The sequence below is a fragment of the Entelurus aequoreus genome, linkage group LG07, assembly GCF_033978785.1.
Source record: "Entelurus aequoreus isolate RoL-2023_Sb linkage group LG07, RoL_Eaeq_v1.1, whole genome shotgun sequence".
Lineage (NCBI taxonomy): Eukaryota > Metazoa > Chordata > Actinopteri > Syngnathiformes > Syngnathidae > Entelurus > Entelurus aequoreus.
This window is the reverse complement of record NC_084737.1, coordinates 9,061,399-9,084,922: the sequence shown is the minus strand read 5'-3', so window position 1 is coordinate 9,084,922 and position 23,524 is coordinate 9,061,399. Positions and strand designations below refer to the sequence as shown.

Genomic DNA, 23,524 nt, shown 5'->3' with positions numbered 1-23,524 from the left:
ACATTACACTGCTAAGAAGTCTTGTTGTTACCCAACATTACACTGCTAAGAAGTCTTGTTGTTACCTAACATTACACTACTAAGGAGTCTTGTTGTTACCTAACATTACACTGCTAAGAAGTCTTGTTGTTACCTAACGTTACACTGCTAAGAAGTCTTGTTGTTACCCAACGTTACACTGCTAAGTCTTGTTGTTACCCAACGTTACACTGCTAAGAAGTCTTGTTGTTACCTAACGTTACACTACTAAGGAGTCTTGTTGTTACCTAACATTACACTGCTAAGAAGTCTTGTTGTTACCTAACATTACACTGATAAGAAGTCTTGTTGTTACCTAACATTACACTGCTAAGAAGTCTTGTTGTTACCTAACATTACACTGCTAAGAAGTCGAAGTTTGTTGATATTTATTGGATTTTTGTTTTTCATTTGTTTACAGTCATCATTTCAGTTTCTTATTTTTTTAGATGGAACATTTCTGTTTTTATTAAGAATGCAATTTATTCTACCTATTTTATTTCTAACATTGGTTTCTTTATATTTTTTTCTATTCCATTATTTCAGATTTTATTATCTATTTTGCTGATTATTCGTAATAATACTTTGCTTTTTTTTTATATAGACTGCGTTTGTTTTTTTCATTTATTCATTTTCCCCATTTAATTCTTATGTTGATAATATAATGTAATATTTGTGTTTCCATGTGTTGATTGTTTTTAACGATACACTTAAGTCAGCATATTTCTGTTGTTATTAATATTCACAAAACATTTATAAAATGACGACATACCGGTAAAAATCGACAAATTATTTTTGTAAATGTAATGCAGCTTTTGTTCTAGTGAGAGTCACCAAGATCGCGTTTTGACTTGCACTCCTTTTTCGGTCGTGCTGTGAACACGAGGACACTGTGGGAGAAAATGCAAGTCGTGTGTTGTACTTAAACGACTTTCCCCATCGTCCTTCCCGAGAGTTGTTCATTTTTGCTTCATCAGCCATGGATGAAATGGTCATGTGATCATTGGTCACCTCCAGCTCCCTGAGGACGGGGTGGTCCTCGATGCCGGGGAACAGCACCCTCATGGCGTACGTCCTGTAGTCCAGGTGCGGGATGCCGGCTCGGTCCAGGTCGCTGGTGAGCTCGTTGATGTCGGTCTGCAGCTCGGCGAAGGCTTGATTTGAATTAGATGAGAAAGAAAGGTTGTCAGTAGAGTTTTCTCTCTTCCCCCCCGGGACCAAATATGTTATTATTATTATTTTTTTTATCTTCACGCCGTTCACTTCAGAGGAACTCAATATTTCACGTTGGACAAAAAACTGACACTGCCCTCCCCCAACAGTTTTATCTGGCAGACAGTAAATTGGGCCCAGCAGTGTGTGGATCATCTCAGCGTGAGGCTGCAGGTGAGTGCCGCCTAATTGGCTGCCATCCTGACTCCCGTCTGCACGCCCTGGGGGGGGTGAGCCCCCCTCACCTCCCCCTTGGTAACCTATCACAGGAGCAGCCCCCACCCCCCCCCCCCCCCCGCCCCCCCGCGGAGTCATCCAGGCCGGCCTGAGCCTTCGCCCTGAATCCCTTGAGGCGAAGAGGTGCCCATCTAAATCCATCCCAGAGGCGCCACTCTGCTAATCTTCTCTTTCCCGAAGGCTGGCAGTGAGCTGGCGATCCTGTCAAGAAGTTTCCTGGACTACAACTTCAGCAGACCAAGGTGAACATCTCCAACGGATACTCAAAATATACGGAAACAGCGGCCTAATGAATGACATCCACACAGTTTGTCTTATAGATGATCTTTGATCAGCTTTTTTACAGCAGATTCCTAAAAAAGGTTGGATCATTCCTATCATACAAAGGATCTTTGATAATGTTTCTGTGGTAAGTTCCTTAAAAACAGCAAAACACTTCTGCCATATAAAGGATCTTTGATAATGTTTATGTGGTAAATTCCCTAAAAACACCAAATCACTCCTGTCATTTAATGATCTTTGACTTCATTTTTTTGCAAGAGGTCCCTTCTTTGACTAGAGGTTTTAGCAGTACAGTTGCTTAAATACAGCAGTTTAGGTCTCTCATATATATGATCTTTGATTAGAATTTTTTGCATGAGGTCCCTAAAAACAGCAGAGCACTCCTGTCACACAGAAGATCTTTGACTAGTGGTTTTGGCAGTATGGTTGCTGAAAGACAGCAGTTTAGGTGTCTCATATATATATGATCTTTGATTAGAATTTTTTTGCATGAGGTCCCTAAAAACAGCAGAGCACTCCTGTCACACAGAAGATCTTTGACAGGGTTTTATTTGCAGCAGATTCCTAAAAAAGAAGCAGATCACTCCTGTCATATGAAAGATCTTTGATATCGTTTTTGCAGAAAATTACTGAAAAACAACACATCTCCCCTGTCATTTAAATGATCTTTGATCGACATTTTTTTTGTATTAGGTCACTATACACAGCAAAGCACTCCTGTCACACAGAAGATCTTTGACTAGTGGTTTTAACAGTATGGTTGCTTAAAGACAGCAGTTTAGGTCTCTCATATATATGATCTTTGATTTTAATTTTTTGCATGAGGTCCCTAAAAACAGCAGAGCACTCCTGTCACACAGAAGATCTTTGACAGGGTTTTATTTGCAGCAGATTCCTAAAAAAGAAGCAGATCACTCCTGTCATATGGAAGATCTTTGATATCGTTTTTGCAGAAAATTACTGAAAAACAACAAATCTCCCCTGTCATTTACATTATATTTGATCGACATTTTTTTTGTATTAGGTCACTATAAATAGCAGAGCACTCCTGTCATACAAGAAGATCCTTGACTGGTGGTTTTGGCAGTATGGTTGCTTAAAGACAGCAGTTTAGGTCTCTCATATATATGATCTTTGATTTGAATTTTTTGCATGAGGTCCCTAAAAACAGCAGAGCACTCCTGTCACACAGAAGATCTTTGACAGGGTTTTATTTGCAGCAGATTCCTAAAAAAGAAGCAGATCACTCCTGTCATATGGAAGATCTTTGATATCGTTTTTGCAGAAAATTACTGAAAAACAACAAATCTCCCCTGTCATTTACATTATCTTTGATCAACATTTTTTTTGTATTAGGTCACTATAAACAGCAGAGCACTCCTGTCATACAAGAAGATCTTTGACTAGTGGTTTTAACAGTATGGTTGCTGAAAGACAGCAGTTTAGGTCTCTCATATATATATGATCTTTGATTTGAATTTTTTGCATGAGGTCCCTAAAAACAGCAGAGCACTCCTGTCACACAGAAGATCTTTGACAGGGTTTTATTTGCAGCAGATTCCTAAAAAAAAGAAGAAGCGGATCACTCCTGTCATATGGAAGATCTTTGATAACGTTTTTGCAGAAAATTACTGAAAACAACAAATCTCCCCTGTCATTTAAATGATCTTTGATCGACATTTTTTTTTGTATTAGGTCACTATACACAGCTCGTGTCATTTCAAATATCTTTTTGGCAAATGTTTTTAAAAGCACTTCTGTCATATATATGATCTTTGACTAGCATTTATTTTTTTGGGGTATAGATCCCTAAAAACAACAGAGCACTCCTGTCACATAGAAGATCTTAGACAAGTGGTTTTAGCGGTATAATGTCGTAAAAACAGTAGATTACGTCTCCTGCGTGTATATGATCTTTGTCGAGGGTTTATTTTTTGAAGTAGTTCCTTAAAAACAACAAAGGGCTCCCATCATATAAAAGATCTTTGACAAGCACATTTTTGCCGGTCTTTAAAAACAGCAAAAGGCTCCTGTCAAGTAGAAGATCTTTGACAAGTGTTGTCAGCATTATAATTGCTTATAAACAGCAGTTCACATATGTCAGAAATATTATCTTTCGATTAGCGTTTATTTTTTGGAGTCAAAAGATCTTTTCTGATTTATTTACTAAACGACACAGGAAGTGCAGTCACACAAGAAGTAATGCACGGGTAACTTTCCCCGCACTAAAAGTATCCGAGTACCTTCTTTGCACTCCAGGGCCACGCGGGACTCCAGGTTGTCCATCTGCATCTGCAGGCGCTTCAGCGTCAGGTCGTTCTCGCGCGACTTCCGCTTGTAGGCGATGAGGACCAGGATGACGATGATGAGGAGGAGCCCCCCGCCGGCGGCGATGCTGACGATGGCGGGCAGGGTGAGCAGACTGTCCGACACGATGTGCACGGCGCCGGGGGACACGTGGAGGCCGCCCACCTGGACCTGCGCGTGCAGACGTTCTACGTGAGTCGGCTTTTACGCACAACGTTAAAAGTGTGGTGGACAAAATGAGACAGAAAAAGAAGTGGCATAAAACACGTCCTAGAAACTCGGAGAAAGTTATACATGTAAACAAACTACGGTGAGTTCAAGGACCGCCAAAATTAGTAGGACAAAACGGCGCTCGCCCAGTACTCGAATCAGTGAAGCATGTTTAGTATAAACAGTGTGATTTATAACAATTAGGGAGGTTTGTGTCATGTTTGTCCTCCTACAGAAACCATATTAACACAAAAAAAATATTTTTTTCCCCTCATCTTTTTCCATTTTTCATACATTTTTTAAAAAAGCTCCAGAGAGCCACTAGGGCGGCGCTAAAGAGCCGCATGCGGCTCTAGAGCCGCGGGTTGCCGACTCCCGGTTTAACCTGATATATACATTTGTATTAAAGTTGTCCTTGAATACTGATGTTTGAAATGACCTTTTCTTCTATGCTCTTCATTCTCAGAAGTGATGACAAACATTTTTTTGTAAATTTGCTGGTAATGTTTTACTTTTAGCCTTAAACAGAACACATCATGTCTGTAACTTTACTAGCTCCTGTAGTTTCAATAAACCAGAATTAATAAATTGTATGTTAGTGTGTCCTAGATCATCTGCTTTATGAATAATCCTTATAGCCATAGACATCTTCTAAGGGTACGCAGCATCGAGCGCTACTGCCTACTGGCGCTGACGAGACGCGGGGCTGCCATCTTGGAGTGGTGATCCGCTCCACTCAGTGCAATTCATTTGGCAGGAGCAATGAACTGTCAGCGCATTTAATTCATCTTACCTCACTGAATACCACTGATTTTCACCCGCTTTTTTGTCATACGTGTAGCTATGATAAAGGACACATGTTTTATTATTCATAGTTTGCTTAACAGTAATAGAATATTCTTATATGCTATAAGTAACCAGACGTCCGAGATCAAAACTGGGAATATAATCCCAGAGAAGGGGGGGAAAAAAACGGTCAGCTATTTTTAAATTGAAGAAACAATATGATTAGGTTATATATACATGCTACATAAACAATGTATGAATACATTAGATATCCATATATCTTATATACTGTATCTCTGTTGCTGCAGCAGCAGTTTATTCTGTCTTGACACTTTGTATTGATATTTTGTATTACATTCTTCCCTTAAATGATCATGTTTACAGTGATTGTTTTATATGTATTTCTTATGTATGTCGCTTTGGAAAAAAGCGTCTGCCAAATACTTCAACATAAACATATATAAACACCTGTAAGTCTTTATATCAGCTAAAACCACCAATCTGTTTCACTGGATTCAGAATAAAACCAAATTCTGTCTTACCCAACAATGTTAGTATTTGAATATTGTTACTTGAAGACTTATTCCTGGTTACAATTATAATGTTAAGAAAGTATTGTCTTATACTTTGCCTAAAATAAGAATGCATCATAGTCAGTGGCGGTTGGTGAATTTAGTTTTAGGTGTCACAATCATTTATTTCAACTTTATGTTATTCAAGTACGGCATTTTTAAATGTAATTAATATCATTGACAAGCAATTCTATTATGGTCATACTCTTGTTTGCTAGAGGCTAGGATTTCAGTACTATTGAAGATCTTTGCTCCTTCTCAACTCTGTGGTAATATTATTTTTACAAAATACAACCAATAGTATGTTAATGTTAAATCTTACTTGTGAAAAGTAATCCCTTGATCCCTATTTCCAACAGTCCGCTCATTTGTCCAGGAAAAGGCTGAACACCATCTTTGTTTTCTTCCTGTCAACTGTCAGTTTAGCATCTTTGTTTTCTACCTGTCAACTGTCAGTTTAGGCTGCTCGCCGGCTCCTCATTACCGCTTCAAGATGGCGGCCCAATTTCTCGCGTCACAGCAGCCAATGCTGATGTCTATGGTTACAATTACGATTTACTTCCGGCGTGGGTTGCCCTACTCTGTTCAGCGGCACTTGAACGCACCATGAAAAAAACAGGTGTCTTAATTTTCCTCCGGGGAAAGATCGATTATCGTCATTCCGTGCTCAGACAGCACAGCTTGTAGGTCCAATGTGCACAACTGAATAACTTAGTTGTTTGGACAGTAATGTGTTAATAAAAGTTCAGATTGGAGTGTGTTGTTTTTAGCGAGGAAAGACTCTTGTTTCCGTGTTAGCATTTAAGCTAGCGAGCCGGCAGCAGTCAGTCCGTGAGTTTATCAAAGTGCAGTTGATCAATCTCAGTTTTTCGATCCTTTTCATTCTAAACACTAACCGTTAGGAGTTTTGTCGCGGTCATCATTATTACCGTTTATCGCTCCGTCCTCAGTCTTGTTTCCCGGTGAAAGAATCCGAACACTGTGTCTTAGTAGGTGAAGTTCTGATTGGCTCCCCGCCTTGATGTCCAACCCGCCCTCCCCTGTGCGCTAATGTGATTGGATGGATTAACCATTAGTCCCACCCACTTAAAGACGATATTGAAATATGATTGGATTTCGTTTCTGTCATTTATTTTTGTCTCGTTTTTTATTCGTCGATTCAATTGTCTATTAATTTCGTCATTGTTTTTGTCACCATGCACTCGTTATCGTCCTATTTTAGTCCGGACGAAAAATAGGTCGATGGCGATAACTAAGACGAACTAAGACGAACGAATAATTGATTGTAAATAATGTAAATGATTGTAAATAATGTAAATAATTCAATGTATATACTCTGATGATTAACTTGTGTGATGACTGTATTATGCTGATAGCATATAGTTGTACCATGAATTGACCTTGTCTTAAACAAGTGGAAAAACTTATTGGGGTGTTACCATTTAGTGGTCAATTGTACGGAATATGTACTGTACTGTGCAATCTACTAATAAAAGTTTCAATCAATCAATCAACACAATTAAAATGAAATGTGAGTACTCAGCCATTGTTGTTTTGAAGTAAATGGCAGTCATATTCAATGTTTATTTTTCAATGTTTATTTTTGATATTAAAGGTTTTTAAAGTAAGTCTACGTCAGAAGTGTGTGGGAGAGAGTTTGTTTTTGTGTGAGGAAAAAGTGTGTGTTTAAAAATTAGTGTGTCTTATTTTGTGTCGAACTGTTTAATGTTTGATAAACAAGCCTTTGCATGAAATAAAAGAAAATTGTCCAGTCCATTCGGGAATGTTAACCGGTAATTATAAAGTAGAGGCCAAAAGTTTGGACACACCTCATTTCAATGTGTTTTCTTTATTTTCCATGACTATTTACATTATATGATTGTCACTGAAGGCATCAAAACTATGACACCTGTGAAGTGAAAACCATTTCCGGTGACTACCTCTTGAAGCTCATCCAGAGAATGCCAAGAGTGCGCAACAAAGTTTTCAGAGCAAAGGGTGGCTATTTTGAAGAAAATAGAATATAAAACACATATATATATAAATATATTTGCCCCTTCTCTTTATTGAGCATAGATGATTTAATATAATACTGTGTATACAGAAAACAAAAACAGCAATGCTCATATTTTTTTATTCAATATTTGAATCGTTTGATAGCCCTAGTAATTATACTACATACATTTTTGACTGAGGATAAACCAGTGTCTCATTGTACGACTTTTTTTTTCTAATAGATCCAATTATAATAGATGATATATGACTGTACTATCATTATAGACATGAAATTACACCGTCAATGTCATCATCTTCCCATAAAACAAGGGCTGTGTTAGTTTCAAAGCGCACACACACAGACACATTCTTGTATTTGTTACCTTCTTGAGACCTCCGAAAAATGCCTCCCTCTTTAGGACCACCCTTTCTAGATATATAACGATGTGTATTTACAACATTAATAATATACACATACTATGCAAATATAAAAGAGGTTGTTGTGAGAAATGAGTTGGAATTTTACAAGAAAAATGTCACAATTTCACAAGAAAAACTTAGAATTTTGGCAGTGTTATAATAAAAGTTGTAATTTTACTCAACGCAAGTCAAAATTTTAGAATAAAATTATTATGATAAAAGTTGGAATTTTGATAAAAGTTGGAATTTTACGAAAAAAGCTTAACATTTTGGCAACAGTTGTAATTTTACTCGACAAAAGTCACAATTCTATAAGAAAACTTTAACATTTTGGCAATGTTATAATAATAATCAAAATTTTACTTGGCAAAATTGTGACCAAAGTCATTATTTTACTCCAAAAATGTCACCGTTTTACAAGAACAACACAAAAATTGGCAACATTGTGACAAAAGTCAGAGTTGTATATGACAAATGTCACCATTTTGCATTAAAAAAGTTTAAAAAAAAGTAATAATTTTAAGAGAAAATATTGCAATATTACAGTAACAGAAAGAATATGAGAAATTGTTACACATTTTATAAGAAAAATGTCGACACCTTGTGAGAAAAAGAATGCTTTTCGTAAAAAAAAAATGTTTTGTTTGTAATTGGTTTTTAATCTTCATTAATTACTTGAAGTTATTACAGTATGTTTTGTTTTTTTAATACATTTTGGCCAAAGGGAGCGCATTTCAATTTCTTACACACACTTGTTATTTCATATGTTGACCAGAGGGGGAGCACTTTTAAAAGCGACACACAGTCAATGTGAAAAATCCCTCCTTTTTGGGACCACCCTCATTTTGATAGATGTCACCACAAATGAGACATTGTCTATTAGACGCAATGTTATTGATTTATGTCATCACTTGTTCACACCTCCTCATATGGAAGATACTTTTCCTTCTTCATGTCTCAAGAAGGGTAGGAATACAAGAACACACACACACACACACACACACACACAGACATTAAAGCCCCTACCCTGGGCTGAATGAGCAGTGTTGAGAGCATGAATAATGCACTTTGAAGGTATAATGCAGATGAAAAAAATCCCCCGAGCAGGCGGACAGATGGAAGGTAAAAGTTTGACACTGACCATGACTTTGTATTGTCCGGTGAGGTTGGGCGGCTCGCACAGCAGCTGGCTCTCGGACACGGTCACCGAGCAGGGGGTCTCTCCAATCAGCACCGTGTAGTTAAGCTTGGCCCCTCCTGAGGCCGGGGGTAGCAGGTTTCTGCCCTGTGGGTACACGGGGGGGGGGGGGGGGGGGGGGGTTGAGTGAAAGTAAGATCTCAAAGGACAAGAACAATCCTCAAATGTAACCAGAAGACGAGAAAGTGCATCAAGAGCTGAGGTCTAAAAATACTGGAAAAATGAATAAATAAATGCTGGTGAACACAACTAGATGGTTCTAGGTAGGAACCCTGAGGGACTCCAGTCTAGAGCAGGTGTCCAAACTTTTGACTTGGGGGCCGCATTGGGCTAGCCAACTGCATGTAAAGTATATATAAAGCTATACATATATATGGGATTAATCACAATTATCATGGTATATTGCATTATATATAACGTGATTATATATATATATATATATATATATATATATATATATATATATATATATATATATATATATATATATATATATATATATATATATACAAGAGGTAAAGGATGGATATATATATATATATATATATATATATATATATATATATATATATATATATATATATATATATATATATATATATATATATATATATATATACCGGTATATATATATATATATATATATATATATATATATATATATATATATATATATATATATATATATATATATATATATATATATATATATATATATATATATATATATATATTAAGTTAAAGATTGTCACACACACACTAGGTGTGGCGAAATTATTCTCTGCATTTGACCCATCACCCTTGATCACCCCCTGGGAGGTGAGGGGAGAAGTGAGCAGCAGCGGTGGCCATGCCCGGGAATCATTTTTGGGGATTTAACCCCCAATTCCAACCCTTGATGCTGAGTGCCAAGCAGGGAGGTAATGGCTCCCGTTTTTACAGTCTTTGGTATGACTCAGCCGGGGTTTGAACTCACAACCTACCCATCTCAGGGCGGACACTCCAACCACTAGGCCACTGAGTAGGATATATATATATATATATATATATATATATATATATATATATATATATATATATATATATATATATATATATATATATATATATATATATATATATATATATATATATATATATATATATATATATATATATATATAATCATGCTATATATAATAATTGTGATTAATCCCGTATATATGTATAGCTTTATATATATATATATATATATATATATATATATATATATATATACACACAATATATATATATATACAGTATATATATATATATATATATATATATATATACAGTATATATATATATATATAAATATATATATATATATATATATATATATATATATATATATATATACAGTATGTATATATATATATATATATATATATATATATACATACACCATATATATATATATATATATATATACAGTATGTATATATATATATATACATACACCATAATAATTGTGATTAATCCCATATATATATATATATATATATATATATATATATATATATATATATATATATATATATATATATATATATATATATACACATACACACACACACACACACACACACACACACACACACACACACACACGTGTGTGCATATTATATTAATATGATGGATATATAATTAATATAATGGATAAATAACTACTATAATATGATATTAAGAGTATGTGAAAGTATGTTTACATTGTTTACTTCTGTGACGACCTTCTTAAAGTTTTGTAATCAATCAGAAAGTGGAGATTGTTTCGCATTTTTCCCCATCATTCACACTAATGGTGTTGTTTTTGATTTTTGTATGGTGTTTGAGCAATTTCCATAACATCCACAATGTTCAGTGAGCAGGTTGTGTCATGTGTGTTAACCTTTATGTTAGTTAAATTTTTGTATTTTGCACCATGACTAGGGAAGGTTGTTTCGATTGTGTCATATAAGTCAATGAGTGCTGTTGTGTCAAAAGTACTTTCAAGGGTCATTGGTCTGATTTACTCACATTGTTTACAAAATGGCAGCAAATATTTATTATTCAATGACCGGCTGGTGTTTTGTTGGACTCGTGAGGTCTGGCGGACACTCCTGGTCTGAATAATACAGTTTTGTGATCGTTCCTGTTGGTTTGTCTGTCAGTCAGTAAGTTAATCATCAAAAAAACCTCAGAAAGTTATGGGCGGATTTTGAGACAAAGATAGTGTAGACAGAGAAGAGTGTTCACTCCCTTTCTTTCATTCCGCTCAATAGCATAAAGCTCAAAAAAAGTATGGGCGGAATCTTATACAACTTCTAGGAAATGTCCGAAAGGGGATAAAGAACAAGTGATTTTTGATTTTGGGTCTGATCCGAATAATTTCCACTATGTTACCTTACGTTTACGTTTATATCGTGGGGACAGACAAGAGTGTTCACTCGGCTTCTTTCAAAATCATAGCTCAAAAAGGTAAAGGCGGATTTTAATCTAAGTGTCCAAAATGGGACATTACGTCACATTTACCTTACGAGTTTCAACGTCTGTGTGCGTATGCGAGCGGCCTCGCCTCCACCCACAGAGACAAAGACAGTGGAGAAAATAGCTAATTATTCCCATTACAAATTTTATGGATTTGTTGCTTTGTTTGTTGTTTTTTATACTTTTATGATTACTTGTTTACTATATTAGTTGGTTCAATTCGAGTTCATGCATGGACGTCATTGGGCGAGCCACACGTCCATCATTGCGTCATAACAAAGTCTTGAGACTACCTTGAGAATGATGGGCGATCCTGGCTTCTGCTCCAGGACTCCAGTGGCGCTGAGAGGCTCAAAGTAAGGGTTGGGGTAGTAGAGCAGGTTGGTGGTGTTGTAGACCAGCAGCGCCTGCACGTTGTTGAAGATGAAGCCAAACTCGTCGGCGTGCTTCACCGTGTCCAGGCCTGGGTGGTAGTCCTCCACCAGGGAGGGAGCCCAGCAGCTCATGCTGGTGGTGTTCAACACTTTGCACACCTGGGGAGGACGGAGCATGCAAATTAGTCCCCTCCACTGCAATTGTCTCCAATAAATCTGCAAGATCCAAGAGTCTTTATTGTCCAAAGGTCTAAAACACAGAGAGCATTAATGAATGATGTTCTCCTTTCTGCTCTGTGTGATTAGAACATAAACACACGAAGAACATACAGCACAGAGACTTTTGCAAAGTAAAACATGCGCATAATTGTGGAGAGTTAACCATTCAACCATTTTTAACATTTGTCAACATTCTTGAACAGTCTCCAACATTCATCAACATTCTTGAACAGTCTTCAACATTCACCAACATTCTTGAACAGTCTCCAACATTCATCAACATTCTTCAACATTCTTGAACAGTCTTCAACATTTGTCAACAGTCTTGAACAAGCTAACTTGTCAACATTCTTAAACAGTCTCCAACATTCATCAACATTCTTGAACAGTCTCCAACTTTCATCAACATTCTTGAACAGTCTTCAACATTTGTCAACAGTCTTGAACAAGCTAACTTGTCAACATTCTTAAACAGTCTCCAACATTCATCAACATTCTTGAATAGTCTTCAACATTCATCAACATTCTTGAACAGTCTCCAACTTTCATCAACATTCTTGAACAGTCTTCAACATTTGTCAACAGTCTTGAACAAGCTAACTTGTCAACATTCTTAAACAGTCTCCAACATTCATCAACATTCTTGAACAGTCTCCAACTTTCATCAACATTCTTGAACAGTCTTCAACATTTGTCAACAGTCTTGAACAAGCTAACTTGTCAACATTCTTAAACAGTCTCCAACATTCATCAACATTCTTGAATAGTCTTCAACATTCATCAACATTCTTGAACAGTCTCCAACTTTCATCAACATTCTTGAACAGTCTTCAACATTTGTCAACAGTCTTGAACAAGCTAACTTGTCAACATTCTTAAACAGTCTCCAACATTCATCAACATTCTTGAACAGTCTCCAACTTTCATCAACATTCTTGAACAGTCTTCAACATTTGTCAACAGTCTTGAACAAGCTAACTTGTCAACATTCTTAAACAGTCTCCAACATTCATCAACATTCTTGAATAGTCTTCAACATTCATCAACATTCTTGAACAGTCTCCAACTTTCATCAACATTCTTGAACAGTCTTCAACATTTGTCAACAGTCTTGAACAAGCTAACTTGTCAACATTCTTAAACAGTCTCCAACATTCATCAACATTCTTGAATAGTCTTCAACATTCATCAACATTCTTGAACAGTCTCCAACTTTCATCAACATTCTTGAATAGTCTTCAACATTCATCAACATTCTTGAACAATCTTTAACACTTGTCAACATTCTTGAACAGTCTTCAACATTCACCAACATTCTTGAATAGTCTTCAACATTCATCAACATTCTTGAACAGTCTCCAACTTTCATCAACATTCTTGAATAGTCTTCAACATTCATCAACATTCTTGAACAATCTTTAACATTCATCAACATTCTTGAACAGTCTCCAACTTTCATCAACATTCTTGAACAGTCTTCAACATTCATCAACATTCTTGAACAATCTTTAACATTCATCAACATTCTTGAACAGTCTCCAACTTTCATCAACATTCTTGAACAGTCTTCAACATTCATCAACATTCTTGAACAATCTTTAACATTCATCAACATTCTTGAACAGTCTCCAACTTTCATCAACATTCTTGAACAGTCTTCAACATTCATCAACATTCTTGAACAATCTTTAACATTTGTCAACATTCTTGAACTGTCTTCAACATTCACCAACATTCTTGAACAGTTTCCAACATTCACCAACATTCTTGAACAGTCTTCAACATTCTTGAACAATCTTTAACATTTGTCAACATTCTTGAACTGTCTTCAACATTCACCAAAATTCTTGAACAGTCTTCAAAATTTGTCAACAGTCTTGAACAAGCTAACTTGTCAACATTTTTGAACAGTCTTCAACATTCACCAACATTCTTGAACAGTCTTCAACATTCATCAACATTCTTGAATAGTCTTCAACATTCACCGACATTCTTGAACAGTCTCCAACATTCATCAACATTCTTGAACAGTCTTCAACATTTGTCAACAGTCTTGAACAAGCCAACTTGTCAACATTTTTGAACAGTCTTCAACATTCACCAACATTCTTGAACAGTCTTCAACATTCACCAACATTCTTGAACAGTCTTCAACATTCACCAACATTCTTGAATAGTCTTCAACATTCATCAACATTTTTGAACAGTCTTGAACATTCACCAACATTCTTGAACAATCTTTAACATTTGTCAACATTCTTGAACAGTCTTAAACATTCACCAACATTCTTGAACAGTCTTCAACATTCACCAACATTCTTGAACAGTCTTCAACATTTGACAACAGTCTTGAACAAGCCAACTTGTCAACATTTTTGAACAGTCTTCAACATTCATCAACATTCTTGAACAGTCTTCAACATTCTTGAACAGTCTTGAACGTTCACCAACATTCTTGAACAGTCTCCAACATTCTTGAACAGTCTTCAACATTCATCAACATTCTTGAACAGTCTTCAACGTTCACCAACATTCTTAAACAGTCTCCAACATTCTTGAACAGTCTTCAACATTCACCAACATTCTTGAATAGTCTTCAACATTCATCAACATTCTTGAACAGTCTCCAACTTTCATCAACATTCTTGAATAGTCTTCAACATTCATCAACATTCTTGAACAATCTTTAACATTCATCAACATTCTTGAACAGTCTCCAACTTTCATCAACATTCTTGAATAGTCTTCAACATTCTTGAACAATCTTTAACATTTGTCAACATTCTTGAACTGTCTTCAACATTCACCAACATTCTTGAACAGTTTCCAACATTCACCAACATTCTTGAACAATCTTTAACATTTGTCAACATTCTTGAACTGTCTTCAACATTCACCAAAATTCTTGAACAGTCTTCAAAATTTGTCAACAGTCTTGAACAAGCCAACTTGTCAACATTTTTGAACAGTCTTCAACATTCATCAACATTCTTGAACAGTCTTCAACATTCATCAACATTCTTGAACAGTCTTCAACATTCATCAACATTCTTGAACAGTCTTGAACGTTCACCAACATTCTTGAACAGTCTCCAACATTCTTGAATAGTCTTCAACATTTACCAACATTATTGAACAGTCTTCAACATTCATCAACATTCTTGAGTAGTCTTCAACATTCATCAACAGTCTTGAACAAGCCAACTTGTCAACATTTTTTAACAGTCTTCAACATTCATCAACATTCTTGAACAGTCTTCAACATTCATCAATATTCTTGAATAGTTTTCAACATTCATCAACATTCTTGAACAGTCTTGAACGTTCACCAACATTCTTGAACAGTCTCCAACATTCTTGAATAGTCTTCAACATTTACCAACATTATTGAACAGTCTTCAACATTCATCAACATTCTTGAGTAGTCTTCAACATTCATCAACATTCTTGAAAAGTCTTGAACATTCACCAACATTCTTGAACAGTCTCCAACATTCTTGAATAGTCTTCAATATTCATGAACAATCTTTAACATTTGTCAACATTCTTGAACAGTCTTCAACATTCACCAACATTCTTGAACAGTCTTCAAAATTCACCAACATTCTTGAACAGTCGTCAACATTCACCAACATTCTTGAACAGTCTTCAACATTCACCAACATTCTTGAACAGTCTTCAACATTCACCAACATTCTTGAACAGTCTTCAACATTCACCAACATTCTTGAACAGTCTTCAACATTCACCAACATTTTTGAACAGTCTTCAACATTATTGAACATGATCCTCAGTTAATACTTTAACATTCTCCGACTTTTCATATTTGTTAATATTCTTCAGCGTTGTGCAAACGTCTCATTCTCTAACATTCTTTGACATTTATCAGCGTTCATTGACATTCTCCAGCATTCCATGTTATTTAACATCTTCTAAAGTTCTGTGACATTCTTGAACATTCTTTAACATTCATCAGCATTCCTGAACAGTCTTTAACATTCATTAGCATTCTTGAAAAGTCTTTAACATTCTTCAACATTCCTCAACAGCATTCTTAACATTCTTGAACAGACTTTAATATTCATCAGCATTCATCAACATTTTTGAACAGTCTTTAAAATTCGTTAACATTCCTCAACAGCATTCTTCAACATTCTTGAACAGTCTTTAACATTCATTAGCATTCTTGAACAGTCTTTAACATTCGTCAACAGCATTCTTCAACATTCTTCAACATTCTTGAACAGACTTTAACATTCATCAGCATTCATCAACATTTTTGAACAGTCTTTAAGATTCGTCAACAATCTTAAACAGTCTTTAACATTCCTCAACATTCATCAGCATTCTTTGAACAGTCTTCAACATTCATAAGCATTCTTCAACATTCTTGAACAGTCTTTAACATTCATAAGCATTCTTCAACACTCTTGAACAGTCTAACATTCTTGAACAGTCTTTAACATTCGTCAACATTCATCAACATTCTTGAAAGTCTTCACCATTTGTCAACATTCTTGAACAGTCTTAAACATGTAACAACATTCTTAAATATTATTCAACATTCACCAACATTCTTCAACAGTTTTCAACATTCGTCAACAGTCTCCAACATTCACCAACATTCTTCAACAGTTTTTAACATTTGTCAACATTCTTAACCCGTCTCCAACATTCTTCAACAGTTTTTAACATCTGTCAACATTCTTGACCACTCTCCAATATTCTTCAACAGTTTTTTACATTTGTCAACATTCTTAACCAGTCTCCAACATTCTTCAAAATTTGTCAACAGTCTCCAACATTCTTCAACAGTTTTCAACATTCACCAACATTCTTCAACAGTTTTTAACATTCGTCAACATTCTTCACCATGTATCAACATTCTTGAATATTCTTCAACATTCATCAACAGTCTTGAACAGTCTCCAACATTCACCAACATTCTTGAACAGTTTTTAACATTTGTCAACATTCTTAACCAGCCTCAAACCTTCTTCAACAGTTTTCAACATTGGTCAACAGTCTCCAACATTCACCAACATTTTTCAACAGTTTTTAACATTCATCAACATTCACCAACATTCTTGAACAGTTTTTAACATTTGTCAACATTCTTAACCAGCCTCCAACATTCTTCAACAGTTTTTAACATTGGTCAACAGTCTCCAGCATTCACCAACATTCTTCAACAGTTTTTAACATTTGTCAACATTCATCAACATTCTTCAACAGTTTTTAACATTTGTCAACATTCATCAACAGTCTCCAACATTCACCAACGTTCTTCAACAGTTTTTAACATTTGTCAACATTCTTAACCAGTCTCCGACATTCTTCAACAGTTTTCAACATTCATCAACAGTCTCCAACATTTTTCAACAGTTTTTAACATTTGTCAACATTCTTAACAAGTCTCCAACATTCTTCAACAGTTTTCAACATTCATCAACAGTCTCCAACATTCTTCAACAGTTTTTAACATTTGTCAACATTCTTAACAAGTCTCCAACATTCTTCAACAGTTTTCAACATTCATCAACAGTCTCCAACATTCTTCAACAGTTTTTAACATTTGTCAACATTCTTAACCAGTCTCCAACATTCTTCAACAGTTTTCAACATTCATCAACAGTCTCCAACATTCTTCAACAGTTTTCAACATTTGTCAACTTTCTTAACCAGTCTCCGACATTCTTCAACAGTTTTTAACATTTGTCAACATTCTTAACCAGTCTCCAACATTCTTCAACAGTTTTCAACATTTGTCAACTTTCTTAACCAGTCGCCGACATTCTTCAACAGTTTTCAACATTTGTCAACATTCTTAACCAGTCTCCAACATTCTTCAACAGTTTTCAACATTCATCAACAGTCTCCAACATTCTTCAACAGTTTTTAACATTCATCAACATTCACCAACATTCTTCAACAGTTTTAACATTTGTCAACTTTCTTAACCAGTCGCCGACATTCTTCAACAGTTTTTAACATTTGTCAACATTCTTAACCAGTCTCCAACATTCTTCAACAGTTTTCAACATTCATCAACAGTCTCCAACATTCTTCAACAGTTTTTAACATTTGTCAACATTCATCAACAGTCTCCAACATTCTTCAACAGTTTTCAACATTCATCAACAGTCTCCAACATTCACCAACATTCTTCAACAGTTTTAACATTTGTCAACATTCTTAACCAGTCTCCAACATTCTTCAACAGTTTTAACATTTGTCAACATTCTTAACCAGTCGCCGACATTCTTCAACAGTTTTTAACATTTGTCAACATTCTTAACCAGTCTCCAACATTCTTCAACAGTTTTCAACATTCATCAACAGTCTCCAACATTCTTCAACAGTTTTTAACATTTGTCAACATTCATCAACGGTCTCCAACATTCACCAACATTCTTCAACATTCATCAACGTTCTTCAACAGTTTTTAACATTTGTCAACATTCTTAACCAGTCTCCAACATTCTTCAACAGTTGTCAACATTCATCAACAGTCTCCAACATTCACCAACATTCACCAACGTTCTTCAACATTCATCAACAGTCTCCAACATTCACCAACATTCTCCAACATTCACCAACGTTCTTCAACAGTTTTTAACATTTGTCAACATTCTTAACCAGTCTCCAACATATTATACAATACTATACTATACAACACTAAAATAAAGCCAATAATGCAATTTTTTTGTGGTTCCCTTTATTTAGAAAAGTACCGAAAAAAACCCGAAATAATTTTAGCACCGGTACCGATACCAAAACATTGGTATCGTCACAACACTAGTGTGTGGAATCACAGATGCAATCTGTGTCGTGTGCACTGTCAATCCAGGTCAATTCTGACATGTGGAACGGCCAAGAAAGATGCAGCGGGCCTGTTAGGCTCATATTTGGCCTATGAACGCCTCCTTCTTTGCAGGAGAAATGATTTACGCCCCCGTCATTAAATCAATCTCTATTGCTGTGTCGGCCTCCATTAAATGAAAAATAAACAGCCGCCGGCGCTCCGCTGAGAGAATAAAAAAAACCGCCGTCCGCAAAAGCACGGCGGCGCTCCTCCTCAGCTGGAGGCTGAGCTACGGCTCTTTTATTACTTCTCTACAGTTTGCTGGGATGAGAGAGCTGTCTGCCATCCATCCTCGCTGGCTCAGCCCTCGGAGGGGAGGAGGCAGGGGAGGAGGCAAGGGAGGGGGGTAGGACCGCGGCGAGGATTGATTGCCGAGCAGTGAGTTCGCTCAGAGAGGTGTTTTTTTTATCCGCTTTCATTCCCGGCCGGCTCGCTCTCTTTCTCTAGGGAAGAAACTTAATTAGAAGCAAATATCACCAAAGCTGCTGAATGGGAGCAAACGCCACGCCTCCTACCTGTGTGTGTGTGTGTGTGTGTGTGTGTGTGTGTGTGTGTGTGTGTGTGTGTGTGTGTGTGTGTGTGTGTGTGTGTGTGTGTGTGTGTGTGGCGGGAGATCGATGCGGGCTAGTTGTGTGCAGTCTATGCCATGCATGCTTTGTGTGCACAGGAGCGTCTCCTCCGCGTCGGCAAACAGCCAGCTAACGAGAAAAGGACCGTTTCCGCTTTTATGCTCGTCACACAACCTTAAGTTCAAATTTGAATGACAATAAAAAGGAAGTCTAAGTACAAGTCTAAATCTAATTAATTTCCGTTAATTCCCATGGAAAGTTTCCAACTTTGAATATTCCCGGAATTTTGCGACCATAATTACTGGTGATTGTCACTTTATTGAATGTTCATTATTCCCCCGTAGTAGTAGTAGTAGTAGTAGTTGTAGCAGGACCTAGGATCCAGGACATGGTGTCCCTGCATGCTGAGGCCATTACAGCACGTTAATTCCCATGGAAAGTTTCCAACTTTGAATATTCCCGGAATTTTGCGACTCTAATTGCTGATGATTGTCACTTTATTGAATGTTCATTATTCCCTCGTAGTAGTAGTAGTAGTAGTAGTAGCAGGACCTAGGATCCAGGACATGGTGTCCCTGCATGCTGAGGCCATTACAGCATCCTCTCACTTTGAGTGGTGCTGAAGACGGCTGCCAAATGTGCGCTTGTTTGAAATCCCGCTGCCAACTCGACCCCGGCGCTTCTGGGCCGCGGCGAACACGGCGTGTTTGGCCGGTGTGGACGCCGAGTGTGACTTGGCAGTGGAAGCGCGTAGGAGTAGCAACACTACACAGCTCAGGACCAGCAGACCTGCTTTCCAACGTTGACCTCGGACTCTGATCGCGCCGGCCTACGCGCTTGGCTACAGGAAGCCAAGTCCTATCTCGGAGTTCTCGGAGAGACCTTCTGTGTGCTTCGTTGTTTAATGTATTCCGCCAGAGGCACAAGGAAGCATATTTTAAAAAAAACCCATCATATCTCAGTTAAAGTTTGTTCATTTCATCTGGATCGGATCCGTATCGCAATTTTGGCAGCAGTTCTTTGATCGACCGATGTGTCGCTTCTCTAAGGTTCCGCGGGGTCTTTTGACACAACATGGTGACCTAGAAGCCGAGTACACAGGTGTCAAACTCAAGGCCCAGGAGCCACGTTATAGTATCGCCGTACTAATGAATCAAAAACGGTACTATACTCTGTTTGAAAAAGTACCGCTTCCCGGGCATGACGTCACGTGGCGACATTGCTGGTTCTACCAGCAGAGGAGCATGTTGGGCAGCGCGCACACACCGAGTACTTACAAGCAGACACAGTGTGTAGACCAAAATATCTGCATGTACTATTTTAGTTGTTTGCTGATATCGTACCCGACCAAAATATCTGCATGTACTATCTTAGTTGTTTGCTGATATCGTAACCGCCCAAAATATATTCATGTACTATTTTAGTTGTTTGCTGATATCGTACCCGACCAAAATATCTGCATGTACTATTTTAGTTGTTTGCTTATATCGTACCTGACCAAAATATCTGCATGTACTATTTTAGTTGTTTGCTGATATCGTAACCGACCAAAATATCTGCATGTTCTATTGTAGTTGTTTGCTGATATCGTACCCGACCAAAATATCTGCATGTACTATTTAGTTGTTTGCTGACATCGTACCTGACCAAAATATCTGCATGTATTATTTTTGTTGTTTGCTGACATCGTACCCGACCAAAATATCTGCATGTACTATTTTAGTTGTTTGCTGATATCGTACCTGACCAAAATATCTTCATGTACTATTTTAGTTGTTTGCTGATATCGTACCCGACCAAAATATCTGCATGTACTATAGTTGTTTGCTGATATCGTACCTGACCAAAATATCTGCATGCACTATTTTCGTTGTTTGCTGATATCGTACCCGACCAAAATATCTGCATGTGCTATTTTAGTTGTTTGCTGATATCGTACCCGACCAAAATATCTGCATGTGCTATTTTAGTTGTTTGCTGATATCGTACCCAACCAAAATATCTGCATGTACTATTTTAGTTGTTTGCTGATATCGTACCTGACCAAAATATCTGCATGTACTATTTTAGTTGTTTGCTGACATCGTACCTGACCAAAATATCTGCATGTATTATTTTTGTTGTTTGCTGACATCGTACCTGACCAAAATATATGCATGTATTATTTTTGTTGTTTGCTGACATCGTACCTGACCAAAATATCTGCATGTACTATTTTAGTTGTTTGCTGATATCGTACCCGACCAAAATATTTGCATGTACTATTGTAGTTGTTTGCTGATATCGTACCCGACCAAAATACCTGCATGTACTATTTTAGTTGTTTGCTGATATCGTACCCGACCAAAATATCTGCATGTACTATTTTAGTTGTTTGCTGATATCGTACCCGACCAAAATATCTGCATGTGCTATTTTAGTTGTTTGCTGATATCGTACCTGACCAAAATATCTGCATGTACTATTGTAGTTGTTTGCTGATATCGTACCCGACCAAAATATCTGCATGTGCTATTTTAGTTGTTTGCTGATATCGTACCCGACCAAAATATCTTCATGTACTATTTTAGTTGTTTGCTGATATCGTACCCGACCAAAATATCTGCATGTACTATTTTAGTTGTTTGCTGATATCGTACCTGACCAAAATATCTTCATGTACTATTTTAGTTGTTTGCTGATATCGTACCCGACCAAAATATCTGCATGTACTATAGTTGTTTGCTGATATCGTACCTGACCAAAATATCTGCATGCACTATTTTCGTTGTTTGCTGATATCGTACCCGACCAAAATATCTGCATGTGCTATTTTAGTTGTTTGCTGATATCGTACCCGACCAAAATATCTGCATGTGCTATTTTAGTTGTTTGCTGATATCGTACCCAACCAAAATATCTGCATGTACTATTTTAGTTGTTTGCTGATATCGTACCTGACCAAAATATCTGCATGTACTATTTTAGTTGTTTGCTGATATCGTACCCGACCAAAATATCTGCATGTGCTATTTTAGTTGTTTGCTGATATTGTACCCGACCAAAATATCTGCATGTACTATTGTAGTTGTTTGCTGATATCGTACCCGACCAAAATATCTGCATGTGCTAGTTTAGTTGTTTGCTGATATCGTACCCGACCAAAATATATGCATGTACTATTTTTGTTGTTTGCTGATATTGTACCCGACCAAAATATCTGCATGTACTATTTTAGTTGTTTGCTGATATCGTACCCGACCAAAATATCTGCTTGTACTATTTAGTTGTTTGCTGATATCGTACCCGACCAAAATATCTGCATGTACTATTTTAGTTGTTTGCTGATATTGTACCCGACCAAAATATCTGCATGTACTATTTTCGTTGTTTGCTGATATTGTACCCGACCAAAATATCTGCATGTACTATTTTAGTTGTTTGCTGATATCGTACCTGACCAAAATATCTGCATGTACTATTTAGTTGTTTGCTGATATCGTACCCGACCAAAATATCTGCATGTACTATTTTCGTTGTTTGCTGATATTGTACCCGACCAAAATATCTGTATGTACTATTTAGTTGTTTGCTGATATCGTACCCGACCAAAATATCTGCATGTACTATTTTCGTTGTTTGCTGATATCGTACCCGACTAAAATATCTGCATGTACTATTTTTGTTGTTTGCTGATATCGTACTTGACCAAAATACCTGCATGTACTCTTTTAGTTGTTTGCTGATATCGTACCCGACCAAAATATCTGCATGTACTATTTTAGTTGTTTGCT

The 23,524-nt window shown here is 36.7% G+C and overlaps 1 protein-coding gene across 1 annotated transcript in view; it reads right to left on the bottom strand.

Annotated features, from left to right (window-relative positions):
• Positions 1–23,524, bottom strand: part of plxna2 (plexin A2) — a 470,104-nt gene that overhangs the window by 58,960 nt on the left and 387,620 nt on the right. The window contains exons 18-21 of the mRNA XM_062052547.1: positions 12,018–12,257; positions 9,181–9,324; positions 3,993–4,227; positions 1,030–1,172 (exon numbers count right to left, since the gene is read on the bottom strand). Of these exons, the coding sequence (XP_061908531.1) occupies positions 1,030–1,172; positions 3,993–4,227; positions 9,181–9,324; positions 12,018–12,257 (762 nt within the window). The remainder of the gene's footprint in view (positions 1–1,029; positions 1,173–3,992; positions 4,228–9,180; positions 9,325–12,017; positions 12,258–23,524) is intronic.